This window comes from Barbatula barbatula, assembly GCF_947034865.1.
Source record: "Barbatula barbatula genome assembly, chromosome: 10".
Taxonomy (NCBI): Eukaryota; Metazoa; Chordata; class Actinopteri; order Cypriniformes; family Nemacheilidae; genus Barbatula; species Barbatula barbatula.
The window spans coordinates 14,076,876-14,093,884 of NC_136773.1; the positions used below are offsets into that span (position 1 = coordinate 14,076,876).

At 38.6% G+C, this 17,009-nt stretch overlaps 1 protein-coding gene across 1 annotated transcript; it reads left to right on the forward strand.

Moving 5' to 3' along the window:
• Positions 1-1,127: 1,127 nt before the first annotated feature.
• Positions 1,128-15,678, forward strand: capn12 (calpain 12). Its single transcript, XM_079466320.1, has 20 exons — positions 1,128-1,441; positions 2,046-2,115; positions 3,354-3,472; positions 5,428-5,561; positions 5,787-5,958; positions 6,065-6,148; positions 6,814-6,899; positions 6,999-7,076; positions 7,543-7,718; positions 7,879-8,141; positions 8,798-9,006; positions 9,146-9,182; positions 9,370-9,444; positions 9,582-9,627; positions 9,881-9,942; positions 10,778-10,846; positions 11,272-11,350; positions 11,452-11,568; positions 14,570-14,622; positions 15,023-15,678. The coding sequence occupies exons 1-20, from the start codon at positions 1,244-1,246 to the stop codon at positions 15,047-15,049; spliced, it is 2,154 nt and encodes a 717-aa protein (XP_079322446.1). The 5' UTR covers positions 1,128-1,243; the 3' UTR covers positions 15,050-15,678.
• The last annotated feature ends 1,331 nt before the right edge of the window (positions 15,679-17,009 follow it).

Below are 17,009 nucleotides of genomic sequence, written 5' to 3' on the forward strand. Positions count from 1 at the left end.
AGTTTGTAAGTTTGAGAGGTCAAAGGCAGTTAAATAGAGAAGAAAAATCGAGTAAATAAAAAGAAACGTGATTGTATATCATGCATTGAGCAAGCGAGTTAAATTCAAGATATGTAGTAATTGTCCTTCTGTTGTCGACCTCCTGACCCTCTTTCATCCCTTTCGAATGCACCTTTACACTGGGCACCAGTTCCGTGCCTGGGAACCGACTGGTGTTAATTGATGCCTCTGAGCAGTCAGACTCTCGCTGTGGGTCGTGGGAGCAGTCGGGTCGTGGACGCGCCGGGAGTGTGATAATGTTCGGGGCGGGTCAGCAACCTTTGTCATAGCGACATAATCCTCTGGAAGCCCATATGTAGCCCACAGAACGTGGACATCCACGACAGAGTTAATCGCGAGCGATTGTTCACATCCATCTCATTATTGGCCGTGTTTATGTAGCCCATGTAAGCTTGTCCGAATGCTTTTATGCAGGCATTGAAAGAAACGCAAAGTTATTCTTCGAGGTCAGGTGATATTTGATAGATACAATATGAGTTCTAAATTCGTCAAATAATAATGTGTAAACGTTATTTCTACATAGGCATACATGTAAACGAATGGATATTTACAAATATATGTCATTTAAAGTACTTACGCGATCGCTGAGGTCCACTTTGAGAACTTTGACACGTTGGCGAGATCGCTAATGCGGCTGCATCGCAGTGCCATCTAGTGGCGATTGTGAAGTTTTACACATAGTCATTTCGGACATCTAATTTTTCCTCATGTGGAAATAAGAAAATGTAAATAAATGTTTTTTAATCATCCATAAATGTCTATAAACAAAATCGCGTGGCAGATCTTCTGCATGTGGAACGGCCATGTATTTCATTCAATTTTACTTTTTGGCTACAGCAATTTTGCATTGCTGAGCAGTTTAACAGAGAATATATTTTAAAACAAACCTTCGATAAAAAAAGTACGGAAATAACACAGGAAAGTAAGCAAATAATTACAAAATTATATATATATATATATATATTAAGGATCGCATCAAAACATGTCGGGTGAGTGATTTAGATGATTTAGACGCAAACTGAGGATTATCGTACAGGTCTCGGGTTTCCACGCCCCCCAGTGCAGTAGCCTTACACATGAGAGGGTGTGTTGCTACAAACTTTTCGAACATAAAACTTGTACCCAAAACTTTTGGGCAAGCTTTTGCAGACCTCAGTTCATCCTCTCGATTGCTCTTTTAAAGATGTCTGGTATCAGCTCTGAAAATGGATCCTTTGACAATACGGTCAGGTTCAAGAATCAAGACTATGACAGCCTTCTCCAACATTGTCTTAAATCCGGCGTCCTGTTTTTAGACCCGATTTTTCCAGCGAATCAAAGCTCTCTCGGTGTGCCCGTGGACCCTGACCCCAAAAAGGCAGTCAAATGGCTGCGACCGAAGGTAATATAGACGACTGATATGATTTTATAAGAATATATTTTCTCTTAATTTAATCATATATAGCATTGCCTCTGATGTCATGCATTTACAATATTACTTACATCAATACGTAATTGTTCGGAAATAATTGATTAGTCAAGTGTAGTGTTAAACTATGTCATTGCTTCTGCTGTAAATTATTTGAAGGTTGCTTTGAAAACAATGTCTGCAGAATGTAAATGTACACATCAAAAGCATGGAGGAGGGGAAGCAAGGAGAAACTTTCATTGGTCAGCATCTAGTAAAGTCTTTCACAAAACCCAATAGGGTCCCTAAATCAGAGATCATTTTGGTAGCTTTATGTCGTTTTGAAACAAACTCTTTTTTTCTTTACCCATTTTCTAACACAAATAAATGTTTCCTTGTTTCTGAGTGAAATTAAGTGTTGACGATGTGTGCAACACGACGTATTTAGGTCTGAGGCATTCTTGACCTTGTCTAAAGTGTGAAAAGTGTTCGTATGTCCACATTAGCCCATCATCACATGTACCTCCAAATATTTTTGGCTCGTGTGGAATGTTATAAATGTACCTGCATTTTTCTCCCCCCTGCCCCTTTTCAAAAGGAAATCACAAGCAATGCTGTCTTTGTTGAGGGGACCATGGGCACCACCGATATCTGCCAGGGCCAGCTGGGTAAGTCCACGCCCGTGTTAGTGCACGCTTGTTCATATTTTATGCCAGTATAATGGGATAACGCCTTACTGCACTTCTCAGAAACCAAATCATCCGAACGCACCCTGGAGGCATGTATGCTATCAGAGAAATATCCGTCTTTGGCAACACTCCCACGCTTTCCTCCTTATCATGCAGATGCCCCCCCATCTTCTTCCACCCAGATCTTCCTCATAATGCTTAATGTACTATCCCCATTCTGCCGGTCTAGCCGCGAGACACTTCGCTGATCTCGAAGCCTCCTGCAGAATCCCTGCTGAGAGATGCAACGTGGAGCCGCCGCGGGCCACTCACATCAAAACCACGACAAATGTATTAGAAGCAGGGAGGGATGAAAGCTGAGAGGGATGAAGGAGGGAGCACGAGGTCGGATTGGCATCATCTGCCTTCCCCTCCCTCCCTCGCCCCCCATTTCCACCCACCTAAAGAATAACAATTATTGTGCACAGCGGGTATTGTTTTATTGTTTTTCCTTGCCCAACTCGCTTTCTCTTCATCTGGAGTTGATTCGATGTTGATGATTCTTTTATTGACTTGCATTGTTGCCAAGATCATCACGTTTACATGCTTAACTGTGTTCTATAGATTATGATTTAAACTTGGTTTAGAGTATTTAAACATAGCTTGATACTTGAGTGTATGACAACATCTGTCTATCATTTATTGCTAAATTCAACATTTTGTTTGTTATCCACAAAATGTGAACCAGACATCTCAAATCAAAGTCAGGAAGTCCTTTGCTCAAACCATGAAAGGGGCATTTGCCCCTCAGTATTTGGATGTCCTCTTTGAAAGGAATAGATGAATGTAGCAACGTGACGCAAGAATACCAAACACATGTAAATAATCTCGTTTGAATGGTAATCGACCCAAATAATGTCTTATTCTGTGCACTTCAAGCAGAAATATGAATTCTTTGTTTTGAAGAAAGTCCTCGCATCGATATATTTGGACTATTTATGCAGAACTCGCAGAGTTCGCCTGTTATTTTTGTGAATGTCTTCTATGAAGTCACATGTAATAATCTGTTTCTGTTTCCCTCACATGGCGCAAGTGAACAGCTGTTACCTGTTACAGAGGAATGTCACTGTGTGAGGGACAGACAGCATGTCTCCGGTTTTAAGACTTAAAACTTGTGTTTGAAGTCGTGCTCATGTTTGTACGTAAATATCAATGGAATTTATGTTTTTCTCCTGCAGGCAACTGCTGGCTGCTGGCCGCCCTGTCCTGTCTCACCATGCATCCGACTCTGTTCGTGAAAGTGGTCCCTGCTGGCCAAAGCCTGAGTGAATCGTACGCGGGCATCTTCCGGTTCAGGGTATGAGTTTATGGAGACCACTCTCAGACAATTACATATTTATGTGGTTAGGCTTCAACAAGAATTGAATTGTCATTGGGTTTTTTTCACGAACATGTTAAACTTTGGTTAATTGGAAATTTAGAGATCAGTGCAAATGATTGAAAATGAATCAATGAAGGATATAGGAGAAACAATAAAAGAGCCTTTAACAATATGTTTCATTTAAATGGGCCTGTATTTATAGCTAAAGTGGGAGAGCGATAAAGGGCCGAATCAGTCCTGAATTTATGTCCCCGTTTGAATGGCTCCTATGTAATTATGTGTCTAGATTTACTTCTAGCTGGTGCGTCGGTGGAAACGGTAATTAGAATCACTCTTCTTTGACCCTACCGTCCCTAACAGCTGAGGCTCATTCCAGAAACAGCTCCTCCCGTCATCTTCCTTTTGTCCCACTGACACGTACATCTGCATGCCCCTCCCCCTTTAAACACACTTCGCCACAAATGATCAGAATTAATTTGTCTGTAGGAACACTGTATTTCTGTTTCTTTATGCTTTGTATATTTGCTACAGACCATTTTTAAATTACGGCTAAGCTTTCAACCTTAATCGCTAAATGAATGTGTCACAAGAAGCTCATCGGATGTGTTTCTTAGAATCACTGCAGTCATTTAATTCAAAGGTTGTTTCTTATACGGCCACACAGGAAATATCCTCTGGGTTGCAAACTCTCATGAGAATTGAATGCAAAAATCAAAACAAGATTTAACAATTATAAATAAATGTGATGTTTGTTTCAACATTGTCATTGTTGGCCTAATAAGTCTAATTCAAAACATTCCAAAACGTATTTTACAAGAAAAAAAAGCAAACGCTCAAAGAATGGTTCTTGTGTTCTTCTCTGCCCTTAGGACTCCTGTGAGAGTCTCATGTTTGTGAAAAAGGTCACGCAAAAATTAAAATTCTGTGAAAAACCACTCCCAAGTTGCTCCAAACCGACGTGTGTTTTTTCTTCTGTGAAACACAGAAGGTGACAATTTGATTCCCCATGGTTACTTTCAATCGTTTAATTCGAGATCTGTCGTCCATCATTTAATCCATGGGGTTACTTTGAGTTTTAAGTGAAATTTTACCCCAAAATCTGTCAATATTTACTCACCCCCATGTCATTTCGAACCTTGACTAACTGGCACCCATTCACTTGCATAGGTTTTGTGTTCAGACAATAGAAGTAAATGGGTACCTGCTCTGTTCGGTTACCAACTTTCTTCGTAATATCTTCTTTTGTGTTCTGCGGAAGATGAAAGTCATAAAGGTCTGATGACAAGAGGTTGAGTAAATGATTTTACAACCAATCCCATGCTTAACTTTCTCATGCTTAATGTAAATAAGAACATTTTTTGGTGCGCTTTATCACTTAAAATAAATCCATACTTCACATTTTTAACAGAAAGATCATTTCTACGGATGCTGTTTGTTTCCAAAAAATCATCTTGATCTAGCTTGCAACAAGCCACATGCATTTTAGCATTAAGAAGCTCTTTAGAAACAGGTATTCACAACATGACTTGACCTGATTCTGGAGGGTTAGAGAGGAGGGGAATGACAGGACACTTCAAAAACAGGACATGAATGTGAAAACAAGGAGTTAGAGGGTTTAAAAGGGGGAAAGGCTGTTGATTGGAGACGATGCCTGAAATGTCTCGACTTGTTGCCATAACCCAAAGACACTGACACATGGACATACGCTCAGCGATAACTGCAGCCCAACACAGGTCCATACCTGCCTGTCTCACATAAAGTGTTAAACTCTTCACGTGACAAAAAAATGTAAATATACACGTGATAGAGGATCAGAACAACTGAGAATCAAGACGCATACATCACAACTAGAATATGCATGTAGATGGATAATGTACTCCTTCTCTCTCTCTCTCTCTCTCTCTCTCTCTCTCTCTCTCAATGTGGTGTAGTTCTGGCAGTATGGTGAGTGGGTGGAGGTGATAGTGGATGACAGGCTGCCTGTGAGAGAGGGCCGTCTGCTTTTCAGCTATTCTCGCACCAGCAATGAGTTCTGGAGCGCCCTGGTGGAGAAAGCTTATGCCAAGTCAGTTGTAGCATATGTGTGTTTGACTGTGTGGGTGTAGGACTGTAAGGTTTATTAGTGACACTGTTTACATAAAGGGGATCGTTCCGTTCTTTTGTAAGATAATTAGTGTAAATACTGTAACCTTGTCAAATGCAATTGATTAAGAACAAATTCGCTGGAATCAATTCAATTCATTGAACTCATGTAATAGTTACGTGTGTTTGTGTTTCTGTGTTTGTACAGGCTTATTGGTTCCTATGGCAGTCTGAAGGGGGGTATTATCTCAGAGGGGATGGAGGACTTTACGGGGGGTATTGCTTATTCCCTCCCTGTGTCTTTGCGGACCCCCCGCGTGCTCTGGAAAGCCATTACCGCTGCCCTGGCCAGGAGCAGCCTGCTCAGCTGCTTCATACATGTACACACACACGCACTCAAGCGTAGTAATACCTACATAGTACAAGGATTAGGTGCATATGAATCAGATACACATGAATGTGCATGTGTTATGTTTGTGTGTGCAGGCTACGAATGTGAAGGAGATTGGCACTGTGACATCAGAGGGTCTGATCAAGGGTCACGCCTATGCCATCACTGATACTGATAAGGTATAAACCAGAACACACACCTATATTTGAATAGAACTTAATAAGGGGAATCTCACCAAGAAATGCCTAGTATAATATTGCACATTAAAATAGTCATAATCATGTTTCATAGTAAATCTTTTATTTTATAATAAAGTAAATAACAATTATTTAATATAAAGATTACATAATTATTATTTTAAAATAATTATTCAAATTCAATTGCAAAATTTAAATGACTACGATTTTTTATGAAATTATTTTAATTAATTGATTAAATTATGTTTTTAACAAATATATATATATATATATATATATATATATATATAGATAGATAGATAGATAGTTTTTATCTATTTATTATATAATTCAGTCAATTTAATATTTTATCAGATATCAGGTAATAGATTTTATTTCAGGCCACAACAGGGTTTCTAATGTCATAGAGCACGTCGCTACAATGTCCATACTTCATGAAAAAAACAAATTTCCCTTTATTTTGAGAGGACAGAAGTAGGGAAGAAAGGGCTGTAAGGTCTGAAAAGGACCACAATAGCGATGTTGCACAATATATACAGAGCACTGTCCAAATGCTCAAGATATCCCAAATACTGTATTACAATAATGTGTACCTACCGTTTGAAAAGCCCAAAGGTTTTCACATGCCTTTGTTTTTGTGTGTGTAGGTCAAGAAGCAGTCTGAGGAGGTTCTGCTGCTGAGGTTGCGTAATCCCTGGGGGTTTGTCGAGTACTGCGGTCCCTATAGTGACAAGTGAGAAAGACCTCAGCAGCTCATTTTCTTACCACATGCCTCAGGGCTTCTAAAAACAAAGATATTTGTGTGTGTGTGTGTGTGTGTGTGTGTGGGCAGGTGTAAGGATTGGGACTGTATAGACAGTGCTCAGAAGACCAGACTTGAGTTGGCCAAAGTTGAAGATGGAGAATTCTGGTAGGAAATGTTCAAAGTAAATAAAAACATTTCATTTTATTCTAACAGGTAAATTGGGACAACGTTATGTTTTATCACGCCCCCGCTCACAGTTTCTGTTTGTCTCTCTTGTTGCTATTCTGAAGCGTCTACCAAATAGGAATCAACTGAGCTGGAATAAATCAAATGAGGGATAATGTACATTATCACAAAATAAACCACTACAGGGTGGATCAGGACGTGGAGCACAGGTCCTGTTACTAGGTTATGGATAGGAAGTTGTGTTTTACTATAAGTCTATATCTTAGCCTGAATAGGTAAAAAAATTCACCAATAGAAGTCATACCTTACCCTCAAAAGTTGAAAGACTTCATGTTCTTCGTACAATTACAGTACTTTGCCCCCTAAAGAAAAGAGGTTGCATAAAAGCAGGCAGTGCCTTTGTAAAACAGGTACAGCTAACGCCCAAATGCTTATGTGTTTGCAGGATGTGTATAGAGGATTTCTGTCGACTGTTTAATACAGTGGAAATGTGCAGCGTAAATCCTGACTCTATGACAGGGGATGTGAGTGATGACACAGCATCTCCTGTCTGGACTCTGAGCTCACATCAGGGTTCCTGGGTCCCTATGTGCTCTGCAGGGGGCAGCCGTCGCTACCCACGTAAGTGATTTATTTTATAACATAGTAGTTGCTGAAACATTTTGAGAATATAATGCCAAAATAAGTTGTGTTATTTTGGCATTACTGCATGGTGCACAAACTTTTTCCTTGCTTGCAATCCTTTTTCTTCATCTCCCTGTGTTCGTTTTCATCTCTGCAGGATCTTTCTGGAAAAACCCTCAGTTCCAGCTGGTCCTGTCTGAGAAAGATGTGGATGACTATGACTTTGGAGATGATGAGTTAAATATGGAGGACGCGGGTGGTGGAGAAGAAGATGAAGTTGATGTGGTGGCTCCTGCAATCAAAACCGAGACACAGGAAGAGAAAAAGAAAAAGGGCACAATACTGGTGGAGCTTCTCCAGAAATACCGCAGGCAGAAAGATCAAGTTAACTTCCTCTACATTGCCTTCCACATCTACAAGGTGAGAGACAGATGAGATCATGTCACAGAGCTTGAAGACACCTTCCAAAAATATAATTTAAACTGGTATTCCATGACTTCTTTTAAGGATTAGAGACACCAATTTTGTTTTTGTTGTGTGAACCCTTATTTGATTTACTTTAGAATGTTCACACATAAGAAGTACAATTATTTTATAACCTTTTCCACTGCATGTATGAATACAGTAAAATATGTGATATTTGGGTTTATGTAATTTTGTATAATTTATATTTATGCAAATTATAAATAAATACACTAAACATTTGGATCTTAAGTTAAGGATGAAGTTTAAATCAGTTTTTTTATGAATTTATTATTTATTTTTGTAAATAAAATGTTAGTTTGATGTGCTAAGGTCTATTTTCCACACTTTTCCAAGGTTAAGCACTTTCTTTCATAGACAATTTAGAAAATAAATGTTTTTAAGGTTTGTGAATTATTAAACCTTTTTATCTCTCTCTGTCTTTTTCTCTATCCATTTTATTTATTCAGATCCCACCTGAGGTGAGTTCGTGAATTAATATCATATAGTTTGCAAATCATAGAAACAAAAAACATATACAGGACAGTAACTGAAATATCAAATTATAAACGTCTTTAACGCATTTCCACAACACAAATCTTTTCTGCCCATAGCTGCAGGACAAACCTGGTTCTCTAGATCAGCAGTTTTTCTCCAACAACAGGCCAGTCGCGCGCTCTGGAAAGTACAGGAACATCAGGAGTGTGTGGAGGAAGGTGCACCTGGAACCTGGCAGTTATGTTATAGTGGCCTCCATCTACAGGCCTAACCAGCAGGGGGAGTTCTTCCTCCGTATTTACACCAAAACCGGCACCATTCAAGGGTACTAAGAATGAAATGCAAATAATGTCTGTATGATGTTTCTATCAGCTTTGTTGATCTTAGCTGATTCTTACAAAATGCTGTTGATATGATATCTGTCCATCAGTTCCTATATTCATGGTTTCAAATCTGCATTACAGGTTTCAGGATTTCCCCTGTACCAACAATTACTCTGAGGTAAGAGTGGCCCGCTGAACCTGGGGCCATTTAACAGAGCCACATCTCGATCTTGTATATGTTTCTTTTTTATTGCTTGCAAACATAAATATTTGGTGTTGGTAAATATTATTGGTATATAATCAATTATAGTGCATGTTATACAGTATGTCATTATATTCTGTGTATGTGTGTGTTGTATTTATAGGCTGTAATGTCAAAGCCGTCTTTACCTGAGGATCAGTTCAGGGTCCAGAAGTGGTTTGATGAGAAAGCTGGAACGGTAAGCATCTCAGTCCCTTCCAAACGCCTTCTAGTATGACAAAGGAAACATATTATTTAACATTTGTCGAATCAGTGAAGGCAGTAAATGTGTTAATGCGTAATTAAACACGTCATTGTGTTTTTTTAACTTCTCAGGATGACAGAGTGAATGCTGTGCAGTTTATGAATCTGGTCAACTCAGGTCAGGACTTTAACATTTTGCTTGAGCTGTCATAAATGAAACGCAGTTGCTATACCATGATTGATCACAAGGTGGAAGTATTGCGTAGCTTCGCTAGAAAGGGGTTATGACCTCAAACAAAACAGTATATTGGCTATACATTTATCCACATATATAAATGTGCACTGAATAACTTTTAATCACCAGAAATAACTAGTATTAAAAAAATGTATCCTGTTTATGCAGTTGATTTTTTTAAATAACTGTCTTTCAGTATTGGAAAAAGACTACGAACTTCCCCTGGAAACCTGCAGACAGCTCATATTTGGGGAGGATGTATCCTTTAATCAGTCAATGTTTTCAGTTATATTTTGGGAGAGCCCGGGGCAAGTTGTCACACAATGAAGGGTTATGTTTTATTAAATGTAATATCCTTCGAGTCGATTGTTCAAGTTTGTGTTCTTTCTACCAGTGGTTTATTTGTTATATATAATATTATTGTATATATATTATATGCTATGGCAGGTTTCTTTGTGACAACTTACCCCGTATAGTTAGAATGTGTTGAACATCTCCTGGGCAATAACATTTAAAAAATATTTGTCGCTGCTTTCCTTCGAAAACGAAGGTCCACATTGTTTCAAGAAAAAACACAGTACTTTTTAAACGATTAAATACTGTGTTGTCAATGTTGACAAGCACTTTTTAATACTTTTCATCGGTTAAATATTTGCAAGACCCTGTGACAAACATAAACACTCACTAATTATAATCATCATCATCGGGCGCGCTTTCTGGGCACGGCAACTTTGGTAGAATCAACTCGAAATTCCCACTCGTCTTTCGGAAGCTGCAAGATCGGTTATTCCATCAATAGAAAGATCAGTCGTCGTTGTCCTCATATTTCCTAAGATATTTTGTTATCTGTATCTAATAATGATTTGTGCCACAAAAAATGCAAATCACAAAATATCAGGAACACATAGAAGGACACCAGTGAAATGTGCCTTTACAGGCTTTCAAAAAGAAATAAGTAAACACTTGTTTGTGTGTAAATACTTAGGTGTGTGACAACTAGCCTCAGCCTTCATTTTCTATATTTCCTTTATTTATTTTTTATATTAAATTTTGATTTCCCATTCCTGGTTAATATTCTTAAGGTTGTGTGTAGACGGGTGGCAGAGGCCGGCTGTACAGAGCTCAAGCAGAGAAGCTCCTCACCTCCCTACGCAATCTGCAGGTATCTCAGTTCTCGTGCGTGAAAATGTCACTCTCAGCTTTGGCAGCGTGTTAGGAAGCAGCGTAGCACGCTGAGCTGTGACAATTATTAGGCTGTGTAAGGTTACACGGAGCTTGTATTGCACAGAAAAAAAGACCTTGAAACGGTTGTTGTTTTTGTGTCAGTATAACATCTAAATCTTAAACACAGACTTTCCTTTTGACATTCTTTCACCAAGTAATGAAGTGTATTATGAGATTAATTATTGACAAAAAGGACGGTTTGCTGTTGCCAAACCACACCTCTCACCTCACATCTTGGCACGTTGATATAAAACGTGCAGTCACAGGTGTGCGTTTAAACATGACTCATCCAATCCGAAAAGCAGGAATATCCATTTTTAAACCATATTTTTTATTAATATTTTGTGTTCTTTGTATCTACAGTCCATTTTCTTCCAGTTTGATGAGGACTCATCTGGAACCATGAGCCCATTTGAACTCAGTTTGGCTCTGAATGCTGCAGGTGAACACACACACACACACACACACCACACCCTGTGTTTATACACAAAAGCCAAGTTAAAGAGTCTCTTCCCACGGTTTGTCCTCTTTCTTTGCCCTCAGGTGTGGAGTGTGACAGTGTTGTGGTGCAGATGTTGTGGGAGAGGTTTGGCGCTGGTGAACTCTACCTGCCCTTCAATGGCTTTGTGTCCTGTGTTGCCAGGCTGCAGGTGCTCTTTGGTAAGACAAGAGAATTAGGCGCCCAATCTAGAATCCAAACTATAGTAAAGCCTCTCGTGTTTACTAAGCGTTTAAAGCTCCAGTGTATGAAATTTAGCAGCATCTAGTGGTGAAGTTGTAAAATGCACATACAGCTCACTCCGCCCCTCCCTTTCGAAGCACTAAGGTGGCTGACACAAGGCTGAGATGTTGTCACGTTCGAACGTATTTACGAATTGCACTTTATAGAGTAGTGTGTCCTTTTAGGGCTACTGTAAAAACAACAATATGAATTTCATGTAAGGGGACCCGCGGTGTATGTAGATAGAAACAGCTCATTCTAAGGTAAATAAAACATAACGCTTCATTATGTAAGGTCTTTATACACCACTGAAGACATTTCTGTCAGTAGGTCCTCAAATAATGTATTCATTGAACCTTTGATGGGGACATGTCACTTGGGAAGAACATTCTTTGAACTTTCTTTTATAAGAGTGCACAATTTACATGTCAGAAACCTGTAACGTAATATATGACATATGATATCAGTCCAAAGCCTAATGGTCCTGTTAGTGCATAGAGAGAGAAAAAAGCATTTCATTTTATGCTTTTAAGAGGCCTTTAAAAATCTGGTAAGAGGCTGATCGAACATACTTGAATATAGTGACAAATTTCAAATGTTGCTTGCTACATGGAAAAACAGGCTTTTTGGCCACATAATGGTGCAGTAATGGCATCGACATGAAACTGACTGGCGATAATAACCACCCAAACCCAGATGCATAGAAGAAGTCTTAAAGGAACAGTAACATAAGCAGATAAGTGATAAGTAGAGCAAACAAAAAATTATTAAAAAGATGATATGACAGTTAAAGTGATCGCTTATTATTGCAAACAACGTTGTTGTTCAAACCAATGATTAATGTGATCTAAGTGACTTTGAGTGTTTTTATAATTGTTGATGTGAGACGTGGGAGACATCTGTAGAATTTCATACAGTGGCAGTTCTAATACGAGAGGTCAGAGAAGAATGACCATACCTGTTCCTTACTGACAGAAGGGCAGCGGTAACTGAAACAACCCCACAACACAACAATGCTATGCAAAGAAACGTCCCTGGATGCATGTCAGACATTGAAAGTGCAAGGGTTTACTTCTGTCAGCTAAGAATAGAAACAGTGGACAGACACAAGACGCCTGGGGAAAAAACATTGTCTGTGTAGTCTGTATCTTTTGAGACGCATACAGATGAAGAAGTCAGAGTTTGTCATGAATAACATTATTTCACGGATCCATCCTGCCATGTGTCATTATTTCAGGTTCTAGTAGTTGTTATGTAATGATACGGGAAATAGTTTCTATGTGCGTATTAGTATCAAGTCCTGTGATACTAACTCAAGACACTAAAAAGCAATTGCACTCGCTGATGGCGTCGTTTATTTGCATGTGCTGTGTTGTTTTAGCATCTGATTCACAAATGAAACGATGTAACTCGGGATGTGGAGCAAATGTAGTGCTGAAAGCTGTTTTTACACAGGTCTGAATAGCAGGTTGTGGAGGATTGAGTAAGCTAGCGTGAAAGATTACCAGAATGGTGCATCATTACTCTAGACAGCTAAATAGACTCAATAGACTTTATTTAGACTAAATACACTTTAAAATGCTATACATGCTGTCCACTATATCATACGTAAATCTGTTTATATGGCCATTTATAATCCTTTTCTCTATCATCTGAATATAATTTGAAGAATAAATGCTGACATTATACATTTACATCATGCATACATTTCTTTAAAATAAATTTCCATTTGCAGTCTGCTTTTGGTGAATAGCAGTAATGTTGAACAGTAATATCCCAGATTTTTGTGAACATTTTAATAATAATCCCAATTTACATGGAAAGGAGGCGTGTTTGTGCTGAAAAATGACATCTGCCTGATTTGAATACATTACCAGGCTATTTCGGGACACTCAGCACCTGGGTGAACTGAATCGTGGGTGTTTATTGAATAAGACACAGCTTTCAGTGTGCAAAACTGTTTTAGAAAATCATATTCCAGTGACCTGCACAGTCACCAGATCTCAACTACATATTTTTCATATTGCAAATTGTGTAAATTAACATTTGAAAATGTAATATGTACAGCGCCCTACACTAATATTGACACCGTTGGTATATATCAGCAAAGACGGCTGTGAAAAAATGTCTTTATTGTTTAATATTTTGTTCGAAATATTAGTAAACATATTCTACTCGGGCTGTGATCCAGAATCCATGAGAGCAGAGTTGCCAATATTACTGTATATTTAAGCAGCGGAAAGATTTAGAGACCATTTCAAATTTTGATTTAATCAACATTTCTAGATTAGGAAATTTCATACCTCAGGAGTGACAAAGTAATGTGTGAAAGACTGACACATGAAAACTGTGATAAAATCGAGGTTATCACATAGAAAATAACAACATTTGTACAAATATTACTGTTGTATTGCCTAAAAGTGAATATGAAGTTTGTATTCAGTATTTGAGAATACAGAGCATCTTTTCTGTTATTTTGACTTGTTTCTTCCGTTTTCTTTTTCTGCAAATAAATAGAAACAGTTGTTTTTATTTGGCAGAAATATTGTTAGTAGTTCACAGAATGAAACTAAAATGAACACCTACCTATAATATTAGATTCAGAAAAACTGAAAATGGTCTTTGAAATGGTCCCTTAATTTAATGGGAATTATTTTTCCGTGCCTGTGAATGATGACTTATAGTATAGAACCTATAAAGTGTATGCAAAAATGTGTTTGACTGAAATTGTATGACAGCCATTTACATACGGTTCTTCTATTTGTGTCCAGTGTGAAGGTAAATAGATCTGTGCAGTGCAGCATCTAATCATGATGTTTATTATCATGCCTGAAAGCTGTCAAGATATCCATGACGTCATTAGTAGTGATGTGATTGTGTACACAGTGTCTGTAAACATGTTAATTGGAAAGATTCAACAGGCTGATTGTTGTTTCTCAGATCTCTACGAGAGGGAGACCAGCACAGAGGTGAAGGACAGTGGCATCAATGCTGTAAGATCTTACTATCCATCTCTACTAGTCAATCAATTATTATACGATTTTCTACAGGCTTATTTAACTTCCCGCCCCTATTACTGATGTTAAATTGATCAGCGCTAAATAAGAAAGTCATTCATACTGAATAAAAAAGCAGCTAAATGTGCCTTGCTGATTGTCCGAACGTATAGTCAATAATGATTGAAAAAAAGATAGAAGTTATCAATCTATATTTGGTCAACTTTTCTACTACACTATGCAAAAGTTAGCCTTGCAGTTACAGTACATACTTCACCTTACACACTTTATACACCTCTATACCCAAGCATGTTTCATTTAAGCGTATAGTAAATACACTTTGTAAGTCAGTTGTGTGTTGCAAGTGCCCTAAATGTTTTCTCTGGTCTTTGTGCAGTGGCTGCTCAAGCTGTTGGCTATATGAGCCGGTCCAGACATGACACCTCAGCAGGACACACTTGCTAGGCCAAGCCACTCTGACGTCATCAACCTGGGCCTGCGTACCCGCTTCTCTCTTTTCCATCTTATTTGTGTTGTATGCGGACCTTTGCCCTGCAGTTGCATCCACCCACACATTGTTCTATCAGTTGGGGTCTTATACCATGCACTGTAGGTCATTACTGTACGCTTCAATACAAAATTTACTTTTTATCCTTAACACTCAAATCAAATCACTTTTATTGTCACATGTATACTTTCATATACAGTATATACACTAAAATAAAACAATAATATACAACATATTACACAATGCACAGAGTGGCTGTAGATGTAATGATTGGTAAGACTCATATCTGAAATATCTAAAAGCTAAACGGATAGCTATGCTCAGCATTCATAATCTGCTAAAGATTTTAGATAGCAGTTTCACGCATTTATTAATTGTAACTGAATAGTTGATGATGTTTTTAGTATTGAAATCGTCATCATTATTATTGTTGCTTTTACTGATATTGTGGTCTTATTCATACCTATAACCAAAAATGTGATGTTAGGTTGTGCCTGACAACCTCCTTTACTTTCATTTTATGAAATAAAAGCAGAATCATTTCCATTTTTGTCTTTCGGGTACCTGATGGTCATTTATTTTCAATTTGTACAAAGTTCTAGATCAGCTGTGATTTTCTTTTAGAAATCAATCTCAGCAAGGCTTAATACATTTAAAAGTGTGGTCTCACCATGCCTGTCATACTTATAACAAGGGGCAACTCTTCCTATTGTACTTTTTCCTCTTATGAGCATTTGTGAATCTGCTTGGTGTCTTTAAAAGTTAGGAACGTATTGTTGCTTCCAAATATAAAAGCACAAGTCATAATCTTTCATCATGGGGCATTTCTATATTAAATGTTGCTGTGCGTATACCTACACCTCCACACACGCATGCTCTCGAACACACACATTGTTCAAAGAGCGAGATAGTAGCTGTGGGTATAAAAAGCGATGTCTCAGCAGCTCTGCACGCACCGGCTCTATTCTTATCGCTCTGACGCCACGCACAGCGTCATCACGCCATCGCTCCCTCCTCCGCGACGCTCGCTCTCCATCCCTCCCTCCAGCTCTCTCTAGTAACTGTCTCATTCTCACAATCTGCTTCCTCCTCTTTGTGTTCCTTTCGCTCGCTGGCTCGCTCGTAGGCTCTCGTCCTCTCTCCCGCTGTTCCTATTAATAGAAACCTTTGCTCGCACAATGCTTCCTCCCTGCCATAAGGAGACCGAACAGAGGTTGCCCCCAGCAACAGCCCAAGCGCCTCTGGAAAACCATCAATGCTCCCTCAATCACTTCCTGTTCCATGCTTTCCTTGTCACATCTTGTACTTTTCATACTCCGTAATCCCTTTGCATATTGCTTCATCCAAAAAGACCTCTTGGCTCTGTTTTCATCTTTAGCCTGTTTTCCATGCTGTTTGGCTGGCAGGTAAGCCGGAATGATGGACTGTAAGGAGGTCTGTCATTCCTGGATAGAGCTAACACTTTTGCGTTCCCATTCATCCCAAAAACAGTTTCCTCAATCTTGTGCACCTCCTGATCTGATCATTGGCTGTTTTCAATCGATCAGCCGATAGCCGATATTGAAAAATTGCTTTTATCGACCAATAAGTTTGGTGTATCTCTATACTGACTATTATGCACTTTGATGTCAAAGGCTGAAACCTTCTAAATATTTCGGCAAATATTTCTGCTTTAAAGTTGTTGTAAATTTTGTTTGGCAGAACACAAAGGTACTTTTAAATGGCCTTCACTAAAGGAAAATGTTTTCTGTGCCCAGAGTGTAGTTTTGGCATCTACCAAACACAGAGCCCTTGGTTGTATCTAGTTTTGCCATTTAATATGCCTATAATACATACAGTATTTATAAATAATATAAAGAATGTGTGTAGATTTGAT

What these genes read in the sequence shown, in the direction of transcription:
- capn12 (XM_079466320.1), top strand. Translation starts at nt 1,244, where the DNA reads ATGTCTGGTATCAGCTCTGAAAATGGATCCTTTGACAATACGGTCAGG. An exon ending in TTGCCTTCCACATCTACAAG is followed by an intron (nt 8,142 to 8,797) that starts GTGAGAGACAGA and finishes TTCTGCCCATAG; the next exon opens with CTGCAGGACAAACCTGGTTC. An exon ending in TTGATGAGAAAGCTGGAACG is followed by an intron (nt 9,445 to 9,581) that starts GTAAGCATCTCA and finishes TTAACTTCTCAG; the next exon opens with GATGACAGAGTGAATGCTGT.